The sequence below is a fragment of the Cervus elaphus genome, chromosome 5 (assembly GCF_910594005.1).
Source record: "Cervus elaphus chromosome 5, mCerEla1.1, whole genome shotgun sequence".
Classification (NCBI taxonomy): Eukaryota; Metazoa; Chordata; class Mammalia; order Artiodactyla; family Cervidae; genus Cervus; species Cervus elaphus.
The window spans coordinates 86,742,536-86,759,922 of NC_057819.1; the positions used below are offsets into that span (position 1 = coordinate 86,742,536).

Below are 17,387 nucleotides of genomic sequence, written 5' to 3' on the forward strand. Positions count from 1 at the left end.
TTCCCTGAAATGCTGCCTGACCTTAAACAAAACCTTTCTTCATGTCAATGTGACCTCACAGTATTCTAGCTAATAAGCTACAAAAAAGTAAGCTTAGCAATGAAAAGGAAAGTAAATTTCTAGAAACTAATCACAGTAGAAAACAATGAATTCATTCATGTTTATAACGAACTGCTGGAATCACTTGTGGTTTGAGGTCTCCCTGTTCAGAAATAATTTGTTCCTTGCCCAATAAAATATCCATATCAAGTAAAGCTCCCTGAATTTTCTTTTGACATTAGTCACAAGGTAAATGCAAATTAAAATCATGAGATATCACAACACACCTATCAAATGGCTAAAACACAAAATAACACCAAATGCTAGCAAGGATGCAGAGAAACTGGATCACTCCTATATTGCCTGTGAGAATGTAAAAGAGTACAACCACTCTAGAAAATAGTTTAACAATTTCTTTAAAAACTAAACTTCCAAATACCATGCCATCTGGGCATTAATCCCAGAGAAATGAAGCCTTATGTTCAAAAATCTCTATCACAGCTAAAAAGTAAAAAGAGTCCAGATGTCCTTCAGTGGGTGAATGGTTAAGCAGACAATAGTATATCCAATAATGGAATATTACTCAATAATAAAAATGAAGGGAAATACTGATGCATATAGCAACTTGGATGAATTTAAAGAGAATTATGCAGAGCAAAAAAAGCCAATCTCAAAAGATTACGGATTCAATTTAGGTAAAGCTGAAATCATATAATTACAGAAATGGGGAACATATATATTAGTGATCGACCAGGGCTGGGGTGCATGAAGTGGGAGGGAGATGAATTTGGTTACAAAATGGCAACATGAGGAGATCCCTGGGGTGCTGGGAATGTTCTACATCTTGATACTATCAATGCCAACACCCAGCTGTGATAGTATACTGTCATTCTCCAAGTAGTTACCACTGGGGGACTCTGTATTATTTCTTATATACACATGTACATATTTTACCTCAAAATTAAAATTTAACTAAAAATGGTTTACTGGCTCACAAATTGTTCATCATATATTTCATTCTTACCTCTACACTGGAAATAATTTGAATATTAACCTCAAAACGTATTCAAAATCTTGTTAAGTGTGTTCTTTTTATGAGTCCTGGGGAGTAGAGGGCTATGAGGCAACCAAGACTAATTTTCATCTTTGACTTTTACCTGTGTATCCTTCAAAGATTTAAGGGATGACTAAAGAATAAGACGGAGAAGGCAATGGCAACCTACTCCAGTCCTCTTGCCTGGAAAATCCCATGGATGGAGGAGACTGGTAGGCTGCAGTCCATGGGGTCGCTAGGAGTAGGACACAACTGAGCGACTTCAATTTCACTTTTCACTTTCATGCATTGGAGAAGGAAATGGCAACCCACTCCAGTGTTCTGGCCTGGAGAATCCCACGGACAGGGGAGCCTGGTGGGCTGCCGTCTATGGGGTCGTACAGAGTAGGACACGACTGAAGCGACTTAGCAGCAGCAAAGAATAAGAGGTATTCTTCATACACATCTGTGGTTGGTTAAGGCTATGAAGTTTGGAGGGAAAAGGTAAGATTTCTGTGAGTTTCTCCTTTAAGAATAGTGAACAGCTTCCAAGTAGCATATAATACCTGCCAACAAGACTAAAGGTTAAAAAAAAAAAAAAAAAAAGACTAAAGGTTAAGGAAAAAGATTTTGGATTCTTCATTAATTTTTTACATTTATTTACTTAGGCCACATTGGGTCATCATTGTTGCACGCGGGCTGTCTCTAGTTGCAGCAAGTAAGGTCCACTCCTCTTTGCGGGATATTCCTGGAGCAGGGATTAAACCCATGTTCCCTGTATTGGCAGGTGGATTCTTAACCACTGGACCACCAGGGAAGTCTCTCTACTTTAGAATCATTTAGAAGCTCCTGATACTGAGGGAAATTATTTCAGTGGTATCAAACCTAGTAGTTCACTTATTTACTGTTGCTCTGTGTATTAGAGATCCTTACTGTTTTTGGTTATTTCAAACTCTTTAACACATTTTTCAGATAATTACATAAGTCAGAAGGGGCTTCCCAGGTGGTGCACTGGTAAAGAATCCACCTGCCAATTCAGGAGGTGCATGTTCAATTCCTGGACACATGAAGATCCCCTGGAGAAGGAAATGGCAGCCTACTCCAGTATTCTTGCCTGGAGAAATTTCATGGACAGAAAGAATGGAGAGCCATAGTCATGGGGTCACAACTGAGCACACACAGGCAAGTCAGAAAACAATATTTAGTGTGAAATTGATTTTAAAATTGTATCAATTGTTAAGATTTCAACAGGAAGCTTACAAAATCTTAATGAGAAACACACGGTATTCTTGGGTGGACTGTTTACAATGACTTGCTGCCCTTACTATAAGAAGTTGGCACATCCCTATGTGGTGTGCATTCCTCCTGGTAGAGTCCCCACTGATTCTTGTTTGGGCCACGTTACCTTTGTAAGCAGAAGTGACTGGTAACTCCTACCTTTGAGAGAAAGCTTTAAAAGACATCACAGGGTTTGGTCATCTCTTCATTTATGCCAGGAGTCAGGGATGTCCTAGGTAAAGGTCTCATGATAAAGAACACGGAGCTGAGTCAGAGCCAACTCATCAACGGACATGTATCTCAAATGAGACATCTGTTTCTGTAAGTCACTGAGACTTAGGGATTTTTGTTTCTGCAGCATAACCTAGTGAAAGCTGAGTAACTTGAACTTAAACCCTACAAAAGCTTAATTTATTCCTATTTTCTTCCTACTGGAGATGAATAAAGAATGATTTGGGGATTTCCCCAGATGGTGCAGAGGTTAAGACTACACCTGCCAATGCAGAGGACACAGATTTAATCCCTGGTCCAAGAAGATCCCACATGCCATGGGGCAACTAAGCCCCTGTGCCCCAACTACTGAGCACACGTGTGTAGAGCCCGTGCTCTGCAACAAGAGAAGCCACTGTAGTGAGAAGCCCATGCACCGCAACTGGAGAAGAGCCCCCACCAGACGTAACCGGGAAAAGCCCGCACGCAGCAACGAAAACCCAGCACAGACAAAAATTTTACAAAAGCAAATAAAATTTAAAAAAAAAATGATTTGAAAGTTTTCCTAAATCTTTACAAACATAGAAACTTTATTTGCTTAAATGACTTCAACGTGACAATGGTTTAAACTTAAATTCTGATTAACTCAACATTATTTATAAGTTATATACATGTGCTCTTGTACAAATATATATATAAAACATGCAGAAATAGAAAATATTAGGTAAAAATGATATATATGGCACTTAAAATATTAGTAATACAAAATTCTTTCACTCTGGTTTATTTGTGAATGATTTTTTCCCCCTTTTTTCTTTCTCCTTCTCCCTTTTTAAAAAATAATATTAACACTTTGAATTTCACCAAAGATTTGACTTCCGGATTCAGTTTCCTTGGTTTAAATGGATACCATGGCTGAAGAAGATAATTTACAAAGATATGGAAATCTAAATGGATATGGATAAAGCCCATTTCTTAGGGTGCACTAATTATATCATGATATTATCAATTCCACTCACCGATTCTAAACCAAAACAAAACAGAATCATTTACAAACCAGAATTATTTCCTTTAATCTACACTATCTGTGATCATGACCAGTTTATACAGGAACACATGTTCAGCATGACAGCAGGAAAATTCTCTTTAATTCCGTCGCAACTCTCAATCAGATTCCCATTTATGTCTCATCTTAAGTGTTACTTTCACCTAACACTTCGTTTTTTTTAAATTGAAAACAGAAAATTTGAAAGAACAGTATAAAATTAACATTTTGCTCTGTTTCTATACATCTTTACTTTTTTTTTGGTCGAGCCATTTACAGGTAAATTGTAGACATAATTTCCTTTTTTTCTAAATGAAGAGAAAGTAAACATGAAGTTTATCAACTCCAATGAGTAATAGCATCTAGCTAGAATTTGGTAATACTGTCTTGATTCACCATATTTATTTTTTGGTTATCCTCTGTTTATAACAAATGAGGTTTTCTATTTACTTAACAAGAAAAGACTCCTTTAAGAATTGTTTAAAAACATAATCAATTAAAAATGTTAATTAAATAACACATGACAAAAAAAAAAGCCCTCTCCTGTAATCAAAACAATAGAGTAGAAGGACATGTGCTCATCTTCTCCTGCAAGAGCACCAAAAACACACCTAGCTGCTGAACCACCGTTGACAGGAGGATGTTGTAACCCACCAAAAAAGAACACCCCGTGGCCGAGGACAAAGGAAAAGCCGCAAGTAGGAGGGGTGCAATCACGTGAAAATCAAATCCCATACCTGCCAGGTGGGCGACCCACAAACTGGAGAACAATGATGCCAAAGAAGGTACCGTACTGTTGCAAAGCTTCTAGGCCCCACATCAGACTTTCCAACCTGAGGATCCAGCAAAGGGACAGGGAACCCCCAAGGAATCTGACTCTGGACAGTGGGATTTGATTACAGAACCTCCACAGGACTCGGCGAAACAGAGGTTCTTGGAGGGCACGAACAAAACCTTGTGCACACCAGGACCCAGGGGAAAGGAGCAGTGACCCACAGGCTGAGCCAGACCTGCCTGGGAGCCAGCGAGGGTCTCCCGTGGAGGCGTGGGCTGGCAGGGGCATATACTCACTTTATTTCAAGGAAGCCACCTAAGATGCAGACCACACTTATTTCTAAATATAACATTAAGCTCTGAGTATGTAGCTTGGTATGTAGACAATTGACAATAATTTTGTAAACACTGGCTAAAAAGAGGCAAGTACCTGCATAGCAATAGGTCCCTGGGACATCTGAGAGCTGTAATTCATCCCTATCATGCCTTGCATGTTAGGCTGCATGACCGAGACCATAGGAAATCCTTGCTGCTGCATCGGCATCAGCCCTGCTGAAAAACAAAGGTATCGTTAAGGTCAATGTGTTTTATTTACAGTTTACTTTCTTTGTTTTTTTAGTCTACTTTCTTAAAACCCTAAGTACCTAATGGACTTGTTTGTTGAGAGGTGGCAGAGTAAAGAGGAAGAGGCACAGGCTCTGGCGTGAGACAGACTTGCTTTGAATTACTTAGCTTTGTGGTCTTGGGCAAGCTAACAAAACTTCATCTGTAAAATGAAGATAATAATACTTGTTGTACAGAATTTTTGCGCATACTTAAAAAACACACAATATGACCTATCTGGCCTTCAAGATGACCCCCCGGGATCTCTGTCTCTTGGCATTCATGTCCTTGTCCTTCCCTCCCACACTGAATAGGGTTGACCAGTATAACCAATGGGACACTGTGGAAACCAGGCTTGTTCTCAGTAACTGTACAGCTTCATCCTTGTTCTCTAGGATCAGCTGTTGGGAAAGCCACTGCCACATCACGAGAATACTCAAGCAGTCCTTGGGAGGATGGAGAATCCATGTGGCAAGAACTGAAACCTACTGCCAAAAGGCAGCACAAATTTGCCATCTATGTGAATGAGCCATCTCAGAAATAGATCTTCCAGCCCCATCAAACCTTTAGATGACTACAGTCCTAGCTGACATCTTTACTGCAATCTCCTTGGTCCTGAGCCAAAACCACCCAGGGAGCTTACTCCCAGATACCTGACTCCCAGACACAGTGTGGTTTACTATTTTAATAGTAAACTGTTTAAGTTTTGGGGTAATTTTCCATGCAGCAGCAAATAACTAGTTAAGAGTTAACACTAATTAAGCCACTTTTAATACAAAAGTAGGTTAAGAGCATGAACTCTTGAAGCCGACTAAAAATATCACTTGCTAGGTTTGGGACCTTGGGCAAACTTGCTTAACTTCTTTCTGTACCTTGATTTCACATTCACAAGACTGTTTAATACCTAATATGCTTAAAGAAATGGTACTTCTCTTTTCTTTCCTTACATAGTTAATACCACAAAACAGCTATCGGCATGCAAAGTATATAATGGATGAAAATATGATTTATAGTATAGTACCTCCCAAATTTTTCCAAAGTAATAATCCCAAGAGGAGAATGAAAAGTACATTCCTCCAGGGATTTAATAAATACTAAATGCCTACTATATTTTAGGCACCGTTCTAAATACTTGGTATGCAACAGAGAATAAAACAAAATCCCTACATAACCTGAACACAGATTTCATCCTAATTTTACACTGTACTACAGATCACATCCATGCTAGTTCTAGTATAAAGATTAAAAGAATCAAATTTTGATTAAAACAAATTAAAGGTCTGGTAAAGTCTACCATGTTTATCTAGTGGGTTGTGTGTACCTTCAAGGATATTTAGTTTAATATCAGAAGCATGCATATTACATTTGAGGTAACACTGATCAGTGGCATTATTCATTTATATTAATCATTTATTCAAATATTTGAAGCCCTACTCCATGTCAGATACCATTCTAGCTATGTAGCATTGGACAAAGCCAGGTCTTTACTCTCATGTAACTGGGGTAGATAAAAAAAAAAAAAAATAAGTGGACATCAGGTGAGGGTAAGGGGTAAGAAAGTCAGGGAGAAAAGTGGTTGCTATTTCACAGTCAGAAAAGTTTCACCAAATGGATGGCATTTAAGCAAAGACTTGGAAGAGTAGGGAGTGAGCCGCACGGTTACCAGGGAGGAGCATTCTAGACAAGGAACGCCAAATGCGAAGGCCTTGAGGCATCACAGACAATGAGAATGCAGAGACTGGATATAGCACAGGAGGATGTTACCCCTCTGATGCCTTTGGACCTACAGTTTTATTTTCATAATTTTATTTAAGTCCTGAACAGGTAAGTCAAAGATATGGCATAACATTTAAAGGCACAGAAGTACATACAGTTGAAAAACAAGTCTTATTTCTCTCCTGTCTCCCATTCACCTTGGTGGCCACTCTTCTTGTCAGTTCCTTGTACAGACTTTCAGAAATAACCCATGTGTAATTTAAAGTCTTCAAAAGATCAAAAAGTCCACTCTAACACACTCTGTAAAAAAAAAAAAAAACCTCGAAAACAGCTGCAAATTCTAGAAGAAAAAAATATCAGGCAACCTTCTGGGCTCTATCCTTGTCCTGTTCCTCTGCTTCATATGTAGATTTTTACTTGAAAGTTTATAAAAATGCAAAATGAGCCACAAAAATAAACACAAAATGCTGTGATGTCTTCCTAAACAACAGCATACCTCCTACCACTTGATCCAAATCTAGGACACATCTAATTACAGAGAGCTTAAATAATGAATAAGCGTGAGTCCAGTGAAAAGAATACAACTGACCCTTGGAAAAATTTACCTGAAACTCAGCCTCTATCACTGATTATGAATGGAGACACTGACTACCTGCTACTGAGCTGCTCTTTATCACTGATCTCTACTGGTGACCTGGGAGTCTCTGTTTCTGTAGCAGGCCTACCATAACCGGTCAACACTGGCTTTGTGAGAAGGGCCAGTTTCCAGAGAGGCTTGGACTGTGGAGAGGAAGTGGGTATACAGGAGTGGGAGAAGTGAGAAGACAGACAACCATATTCTTCTGTCAATGTTCTGTCCCAGTGGTACAGCAACACGAGCTGAGATTATACCCCTTCACTACTGTATGCTTGAAGACAAAGCTAGAATAGATACTGGTGGGCCCGTGTCTGAAACTAAAACGGAAGGAGTATACCTAGCAGACAAACTGCTAGAAACACAACTGAGACTTAAAATAGTTTAAACAGAAGCAGAATATGTGATCACTTATGTACATGATTATAGTAAGATCAAATTCATGTACAGAAAACATGGGATAAAACAACTAAAGAGGTTCATTTATTCATTCCATAAGCATCTATAAAGGCCTGACTATTTTCTATCAGCATGTGGGTGCTGGAGATACTCATGAGCATAAGGCAGACACAGCCCTTGCCCCACAGAGCTAACAATCTAGAAGACAGGAGAAAGTTGGCATTCAGAGAACTACAATTCATTTCATTTTTGTCCCTTGTTTAATACTCTTGTCTTAAAAGTCTCCTTCATCTCTGAGGTTAAATAACAACCTGTTGATTTGATAACTAAGTAAGTTTGGGAGAAATGAGGAATAATTTTTCTTATTTCCCAGATTACCCAATTTTTGAGAAATTTTAGGAGTAAGCGATCAGGTTCAAGACAACAAGAAAGTTTTACTCTCTTTGGCAGCAACAGAACTTTTTTTTACTCATTTGGTGCCCAGGTTCAGAAACAAATAGTGAAAAATGAAAGCTGACAACACACACTTTCACATACCTTGAGGGGGTCTTAATCCACTGGCAACCGGAAACATGAAGCTGAAAACAGAACAAAGATACATCAGAACTGGGACTTCCCTGGAGGCCCAGTGGCTGAGAACCTGCCTTGCAATGCAGGGGATGCGGGTTTGATCCCTGCTGCAGAACCGAGACCCCACATGCCTAGGGGCAACTAAGCCTGTCTGTCCCAACTACTGAAGCAGCATGTCGCAACCGAGACCCGATGCAGCTAAATGAATATTATTTTTAAAAAATATATGAGATCTTCAAAGTGCAAAGATTTCAGATAAAACATATAATATTTTACATAAGTAAAACTGTAGCCAGGGCCCTGGTATCTGTTCCATGGTATAATAAAATATTGAATTATCCACCATCAAAACAGGTTGAGCATCCACAGTATGCATGACAGTCAGCAGGTCAGCCAAGGGGGAGAATTTTGAACCAGAAGAGGGAAGACTTTGAAACTGACCCTGGTTCCGTCACTGTGCGACTCCCCTGGATTCCGATCCCCCCATCCATAAAATGAGAGGGCTGGCTTAGATTCAATTCAGTGAACACTTATTGGGTGCCAATTACGTGAAAGGCCTGAATGAGCTCAGGCTTGCTGAAGACACAGACGCAGGCAAGTAAATTTTAACATAGGACAGACCGTACTAAGGGCTGTGAGAGGGCCAGAATACTAACAGAAATGAGAAGAAAACAGACTAATTTGATGGGTGAAACCTTCAGAAGGTTTCTGGAGGTACCTCTTGAGCTGTATCTTAAAAGAAAGGCACGCTATACAGCAATAGTTTGAACAGAAGCTCAGAGGCTGAAGCTCTAGGCGTGTTCAGCAAAATGATTTAGGCTCAACACAAGACACAGGATTGAAAAAGAAAGCAGACTGGAGAAGGCCTTTAAAATGTTTGATTCTGAATAGTACATAAAGTCAGATTTTTAAAAATTGTGGTAAAATATACATAATATAAAATTTTACCATTTTAACCATTAAGTGTGAAGTTCAGTGGCATTATGATGTTGTACAACCACCACCAAGATCCATTTCCACAACTTTTTCACCATCATAAACAGAAATTCTGTAGTCATTAAACAATAACTCCCCATTACTTTCTCCCCTCTCAACCCCTGGTAACCACTATTCTACTTTTTGGTTTGATGAGTATGTCTATTCTAGCTACCTTAGATAGAATCATACAATATTGGTCCTTCTGCATCTGGCTTGTTTCACTTAGCATAACATTTTCAAGGTTCATCAAGTTGTGATATGTGTCAGAATTTCATTCCCTTTTATGGCTGGATAATATTCCATTGTTCGTACTTACCACATTTTGCTTATCCAACTCATCTGTTGATGGACAGCTGGGTTGGCTGTTGTGAATAATGCTGTTATGAACATTGATGTACAAGTATTTCTTGAGAGTCCCTCTTTCAATTCTTTTGGGTCTCTACCTAGAAGTGGAGTTGCTGGGTCATATAGTAATTCTCTGGTTACTTTTTGAAAAACTGCCTGTTATCCACAGAAGCTGTGCCATTTTACATTCCCAAAGGACCAGAGTTCCAATTTTTCCACATCCTCCACCAACACTTATTTTCTGGATTTTTGTTTGTTTATAATGATAGCTATCCTAATGAGTGTGAAGGACTACCTCACTGTGATTTGGATGTACATTTCCCTGATGTCAGAGGTTCTCAGCAGGGAAATGATCAGAAATGTGCTGTACGTTTCTCTGGCAATGAGGCATGCAGAGGAAGACTTGAAGTAACAAGAATCAGCTAAAGAAACTTAAAATAATCTTAATAAGAAAAGGGCAATAACCAGCGTAGTAGGAATGGAAAAGAAGAGGTGAATGAAAGTTATTTAAAAGGAAGAATCAACAGGACTTAGCAACTACCTGGGTGGACAACAGTATTGAAGAAGCTGAAAGAACTGAAGATGCCTCTGAAATTCGGGGCCTGAGTGACTACAAGGACGAAGATGCTGTTCACTGCAGACAGGAACCCAATGTCAGCGGTGTGAGGAGTAAGGTGCTAGGAAGGTGTCCAAGAGGAGCAATCTAACAGGCCACCAGAGATCCAGATCAAGAGAAGGGTCTGCATCAACCTAGCTAGGCTCTTTTATTTATTCTTTGGCCACACTTTGTGGCATGTGGGATCTTAGTTCTCTGACTAGGGATCAAATCCAGGCCCCCTGAAGTGTAAGTACATAGTCTTAATCACTGGGCCACGAGTGATTAAGTAGGAAGTCCCCTAGGCTCCTTTAAATAAAGGTAAAAAGAGAAAAAAAATTAAGGTCTGGTTGTGGATGAAGGAGTCAAAGGGATGTATATACATAGTGAGAAGACAACAAAAGACAACCTTGGAGAATTCTTAGTGAAAACTGTGTAGGGAATGGTCACTGACAACGAAGGAAACTGACTATAACTGAAAGTTATAACTGGGGTAGAACCACATTTAAGGAAGGAGTCACCAGTGTCTAATGCTATCGAGAAGTTGATAAGAATGGGGGTTAATAAATAAATAATACTGTTTTAAAAAATGATGATCTTTGAGTGAACAGTTTCATTACAGGAGACAGGACCTTCAGAGATAAAGATTTAGGATACAAAAGATAAAGAGACTGAGAAACAAGGTCTTTGAGAGGAAAGGATTAACACAGCAAAAGGATGAAGGACTTCTTTCTCTGAGACCAGAGAGAAAGAAAATGGGACAAATACAGAGGAAGAAAAAATCAGAGTGGGAAAAGTCCTTAAATCTGGAAGATAAGAATCTGAAGGGGATTTCTGAGAGTCTTTATAGGCACATAGTGAGATCCAGGAATAGTATGCCAAATTTAGGTGTCTTTGCATTTTTTTATTGCATGACACCCTCCTCGACCCAGGAGAAGGGCTAAAACCCAAACTGCAGAGTCTTCTAACTTTAAAATACTTTGATCAAGAACTTTTTTGGTAAGGTGGTTTACAAATTTCTAGTTGGACATCTACCTGGTTACGTGTCATTTACAGCCTTGTAGAGGATCTGGAACACCCACAAATTCTGCTGACAAGTGGGCCTGCACCCAAAGAGAGGCTTGAACGAAGAGTGAACAGCTCTTCTGAACGGCACACAAAATGTATTAGCTAAGTAATGTGTTAACTGGATAAAATGTTTAAACTGCAAGTTGAAAGTTGGTAGGACTGTTTTTTTTTTTAAAGTTAATCATACACTAAGATTTATAAACTGATGAGCAATGCATTTAAGAAGTCAACATGTTGAGACTTCAAATCAGTTGTTTTAAAGATTACAAAGATTATAGACCTATAAAGGTTACTTTGAAAACATCTACAAAAACTAAATGAAGGCTATTACTAGATAAAGAAGATGTAGTACATACATACAATGGACTATCACTCAGCAATAAAAAGGAAGAGAACTGGGTCATTTATAGAGACCTGGATGGACCCAGAGACTGTCACACAGCATAAAGTAAGTCAAAAAGAGAAAAACAAATACCATATATTAATGCATACATGTGGAATCTAGAAAAATGATACAGATGAACTTATCTGCAAAACAGAAATAGAGATCCTGGCATAGAGAACACAGGTATGAACACCAAGGGGGAGAAGGGAAGGGGTGGGAGGAACTGAGAGACAGGGATTGACATATATACACTACTGATACTATATATATAACTATAGAACCTACTGTATGATTCAGGGAACCCTATTCAGTGCTCTGTGGTGACCTAAATAGGAAAGAAATCCAAGAAAGAGGGGACACATGTATACGTATAGCTGATTCACTTTGCTGTACAAGTAGAAACTGACATAACACTGTAAAGCAACTACATTTTAACAAAAATTAATAAAAATAAGAGTATTACTGACAAACATGACTTACTCCAATAATTATACAACAACCCAAACTACCTACTGACCTATGTACTACTCATAAGACTCTCTGTTCACTAGGCCTTCCCATCGCCGTGACAATCTCTTGACCCTTTCCTCTTCCTCAAAATGAGGCCCAGCTGAAACAGCTCTTCTTTGCCTCCAATGATGCTTGAATCCACAAATATTTATAGAATGTTTTCTGTGTGTAGAATGTGCTACAGCAGTTGAAGATAAGATGAGGGGGCCATTAAGGAGCTTACAAAAGCAGGAAATGGATAGGCTTACAAATGATATCCCAGAAGCATACAGACTAACCAAGATTTTTCAACTTTTTTTCCCCTAATATACTTGACTTTAAAAATGCTCTTTTACTTCTCATCTCTTGGGTAAATTTTGCCCTTTATACAACTCTACAATTTATTCCAAGTAGCCCATTCAGGATACCAGTCAAAAGTAGGATAACATCAATAAAGTTGGAAAATACCAGTGCTTTTTGCTTAGCCTCTTAGCAAACAGACAAGTACCTAAGAAATATAGTAAATTATGGTTAATGGATTTCCTCTATTAAAAGCTGACAGAGACTGCCTGGTTCTTTTTCTTTTTCCCTAAAATATACTTAGGTTGCAACCATAACATTAGCTTCTTCAGCCCTCACCACTGGTCTCTAAAAGCCGTACACTTTTAAAATTAAGCATAGTTTCTCAGCCTCAGAAAATCTCCAATACAGTAATACTTACCACACATTTTTCAATATAAAATTGAGTTATTCTCTCATATAGTCTCTAGTTTAATAACACAACATTACTACAACCAAATTTTAAATAGGAAACAAAAATTTTAAAGTTCTAACTTCTATCACAATTCAGGCCATATTTAGGAAAAAAGAATTGTACTCATGTTAAACTACCGACTAAAGGAAATGATCCACTCAACTTTCTACACCGAAGATGCCTTCATCTTCTCTGAAAAAAACAAAAATCCCACATGAAAAACAAAATGACAACAAAAAAACCCCAAATCTGTGTGTAAAATGCCAAATTCTTTTTTATTTCCCTAGAACTTGGTGCCATGATTTATCATATACTTGATTAAATTAATGCCACTCACAAACATTTTAGAAACAGTCCTGACGTTCAGAAAAGAGATTTATATATTTGTCTTCTCCAGCCAGTAATGAATTATGCTAAAAAAAATTAACAAATATGCTGAAAAACTAATGCAACAGTGAAAATCTGAAAACAGAAGGGGGGGAAAAGCAGTCTTAAATCTAAAGACGTGTAGAGAAAATGAAAGATGGAGTCGCACACAGGTGGTTTATTTAACAGCAACTGCTTTTTTTTTTTCCTGGCATATATATATATATATATATATATTACAAGCACCTGCAGGAGGTGATGACTTTAAAGGCTTCACACTGTGGTATTCATGACTCCAAAATTAAAACCCTGCATATCAAAAAACTAACACTTGGCTTTCCAAAAATAATTTGGGATGCTGAAGATAAAAAACTAAATTTATCTCCAAATGTGTATGAACCTCGGGTTGGCTAGCAAAACAAAGTCAGACTAGGTCATTAACAGAAATGGGATGAAAACGTCCCAGAATCAAGCATTTCCTTAAACGGTAAACTTGCCAGGTTGCACTCATTCATTTCTTTTATCGTTCTGGATATAAGAAACACTGGCGATTAGCAGCTGAAATATGACAGAGAAAGCAAATTTGTTTAAGGATTAAGTAAAAGTCTGGAAGCTTTGTCCTTATAACTGCCTACGTGCTGTTCAACAGTGAATTGGTGTTTATTGAGGAGACAGGTGTTAAGAATTACCTCTACAAGAGCTCTTTAACAAATGCAAAGGTCTTCAGGTTTTCCTGTTTCTGGTATGTTAAGGAAGGACGAGACGGTGAAAGGCGAACAGTGTGCGGACACATACACACATATATCTTGGAAACACCTGTCCAGCTCTGTGAAAAAGATCTTTCCGGGCCCCTGGTGAAGCCCTGGGAAAGGGAAGTCTGGCAGCTTCAGATCCAGCCGGGCTAGAAGCGAGGCGTCGGGGTCCCTCCTTGACCCACCCGGCCGGCTGCCAGCCGCGCCAAAGGGACCCTAGCCTCCTGCCAGAGCCCCCGAGCGTAGAGGACAGGAGTCCGGCGCCCAGGCTCCATCCGCCCCTCCGGCCTAGGTTACCGGAGGACGACCCTTCTCCCGCAGCCCTAATTTCGAGGGAACAGGGGTCGGCGCGGGCGAAAACCGCCATAACCGCCGACCACCCGTGGCCGGTACGGGGCCCCTGCGTCGGCGGGGCGCGTCCTGGCCCAGCTCCTCACACCCACCTGCCTCCCCCGGCGGCCCCCGCGCCGGCTCCCGCGGCCCCGCCGCCGCCAGCTCCGCTTCCCGGCCGTAGCGCCATCTTGCTCCGGGCCCGCCGCCGCCACCTTCCCAGCAGCTGTCAGCTCCCGACAGCCACTTCCGGGGCGAGCGCCGGGCCCCACCTTGCCGCGGCCAGGGGCGACGGGGCGGGGCCGCGGGCCCACGTGACCCTCAGCGCCTGGGGGAGGGGCCGCGCCACCCCGTCACGTGACCCGGCCGCCGAAGAGGGGACTCCGGGTGTAATTCTGGTTCGGGGAGATGGGCGGGGCGGTCTGGGCGCGGTTCCAGGGGAGCTGATTCGTTCTTTGGGAAGGCTTTGTGTAAGGCACAGCTGGCCGAGCGGCAGGGAGTCGTCGTCGTTCCTGCGTTTGAAAAACCATCATCTTGGTTAATGGAAAGAATAGAGCGAGTCCAGTTTGAAAAACTGGATGGTGGGTACACGGTGTTCTTTTATAGCTACTTTTTACACAAAGGATAGATGGAGCCTGAATGCCCCTTTGATAGCATCACAACGTCCATTAGTGATGAGCTCTACCTTTTCCCTGGAACTTGGAAGATTTTTTTTTGGTACCTGTCCTAAAAGCAGAAGCTGTTTAGTCACCTGGTAATCCGCGTTTTTCTTTTACTTACCATCAGGGCCAAAACGGTGGTGCATGGGAAGGTTTATCGCACCTAACCTATCTGGGCATATTTTTACTGTGATTTTTTTCCTAGTCAAACTACTGTAAAAGTTGAATGTAAACTTTTTGAAGCCTTGAGGTAGCGTTTGCTTATTAGCAAGTAACTGGTTTGTTGGGTTGAAGGAATCACAAGTTGGAATCAAGATTGCGGGGGGTTGGGGGGAATATCGACAACCTCAGAAACGCAAATGATTGACAGAAAGTGAAGAAAAACTAAAGAGCCTCTTGATGAGGGTGAAAGAGGAGTGAAAAAGCTGGCTTAAAACTCAACATGAAAACAACTAAAGTCAGGACATCCAGCCCCATCACTTCATGGCAAATAGAAAGGGAAAAAGGGGAAAGCGCCACATTTTATTTTCTTGGACTCCAAAATCACCGCAGACAGTGCAGAAGGTGGTGGCAGCCGTGAAACTAAAGGACGCTTGCTCCTTGAAAGGAAATCTATGACAAACCTAGGCAGTGTATTAAAAAGCAGAGACTTCATTCACTTTGCTGACAAAGGTTCGTGTAGTCAAAGCTATGGTTTTTCCAATAGTCATGTATGGGTGTGAGAGTTGGACCATAAAGGCTGAGCACGGAAGTAATTAGTTGGAATTGTGGTGCTGGAGAAGACTCTTTAGAGTCCCTTGGGCTGTAAGGAGATCAAACTAGCCAATCCCCAAGAAAATCAATCCTGAATATTCATTGGAAAGACTGATGCTGAAGCTCCAATACTTTGGCTCCCTGATGTGAAGAGCTGAGTCATTGCCAAAGGCTCTGGTGCTGGGAAAGAGTAAAGGCAAAGGGAGACGGGGGCAGCCAAGGATGAGATCGTTAGACAGCATCACCCACTCAATGGACATGAATCTGAGCACACTCTGGGAAACACTGGAGGACAGGGGAGCCTGGCATGCTGCAGTCCTTGGGAATGCAGAGTCAGAGGCACTTAGCCACTGAACAAGTAACATTATAGTTAGCTTTATCTTTTATTCTTGCCTCAGGGCTTTTACAGGGAAACAGTTTGTAATAATAGTTATCGTTTATTGGGCACAAACCACTGGTTAGAAACGTTACTGTATTGTTTCAAATCCTCAGTGTCCCTAAGAGTTACTATTGGCATTTCACAGGTAAGAAAACCAAGGTTAAAAGAAGTTGTAATTCAGACCACACAGCTGCAAAACACCAGGACCAGGATCCAAGTCAAGTGTTTAACCTCAAAGTCCTTGCTCATTTCAACTACAGTGTGCTATTTGTTTCTTCCCGCATGTCCACAAATTTCATTCCTCCCCTTCTTTAGATGGAACTGTGTAGCAGATGGTCCATTTGATATAAACTGATACATACAACCGAACTCCATATAAATCCATTGACAAATCAAGTTGATGTAGGCTTATGTAGCCACTTTAAAAGATGGGTGATTACACAGGAGAAACTACTTAAAAGAAAGTCAAATGAAGGGAGTATTTCAAGGATCATACAAGACATAATTTCTGTTTCTTCTGGGAACACTTTGTTCTCTTTTGCATGCTGGGTGCTACAAGACTCTGGCTGTCAGCCTCGCCTGACATTTCCAGTTCAGGTTAGGTGCTCTCATGTGATGCTTCAGCACTGTGGCCTTATATCTAACATGGCATTTACCACACTGTTTCTTTACTTTATCCCCACCACTACACTGTTAGGGCAGGGACTGTGTTATGAAGCTTTGTATTCCTAACCAAACACATAATGTTTATTTAAAGAATACTTTTTTGTGACATGATGACATGTCAGGCACAGTGCTAAATGTTTCTAATCTTGAGACATAGTTGGTATTACCCTCGATTTCAGTAATAAAAAAAAAAAAAGATTGGCAAGTAGGTGGCACCAGTACATCCACTTCCAGAATATATTGTGAGTCAAGGATCTGTTTGCAGGAACAAACAAAAACATCATAGGCTTGTTGAAGTATTTCTTGACCTTGCAGCAATAGGTCTCCACTTACATAAATTCTGAAGATGAACAATTTTTGTCCGACTGAATAAAGGAAATAAATGTTTAATTCAAATGTTGCCGAGCAAAGTTTATTATAGTATTGATGACAATAACCAACATTCATGTCAGATGCCATTCCAAGTACCTTATATGTATGAAGTCAATTTTTTATTCCACTGTACAAAACTCAGTTCAGTCACTCAGTCGTGTCCAACTCTTTGCGACCCCATGGCCTGCAGCACGC

The 17,387-nt window shown here is 40.3% G+C and overlaps 1 protein-coding gene across 15 annotated transcripts in view; it reads right to left on the minus strand.

The window, feature by feature from the left end:
• The window catches only part of SYNRG (synergin gamma), an 89,064-nt gene extending 74,411 nt beyond the window's left edge, over positions 1-14,653 (minus strand). For 6 of the 15 annotated variants that reach the window (XM_043902973.1, XM_043902969.1, XM_043902968.1 and 3 more), the window contains exons 1-3: positions 14,477-14,653; positions 8,269-8,309; positions 4,810-4,931 (exon numbers count right to left, since the gene is read on the minus strand). In XM_043902973.1, coding sequence (XP_043758908.1) covers positions 4,810-4,931; positions 8,269-8,309; positions 14,477-14,553 — 240 coding nt within the window. In that variant the 5' untranslated portion in view covers positions 14,554-14,653. Of the gene's footprint in view, positions 1-4,809; positions 4,932-5,023; positions 5,871-6,895; positions 6,999-8,268; positions 8,310-13,970; positions 13,994-14,476 lie in introns of those variants that run through there. The other 9 variants (XM_043902972.1, XM_043902971.1, XM_043902961.1 and 6 more) reach the window with 6 other exon arrangements.
• Between the last annotated feature and the right edge of the window lie 2,734 nt (positions 14,654-17,387).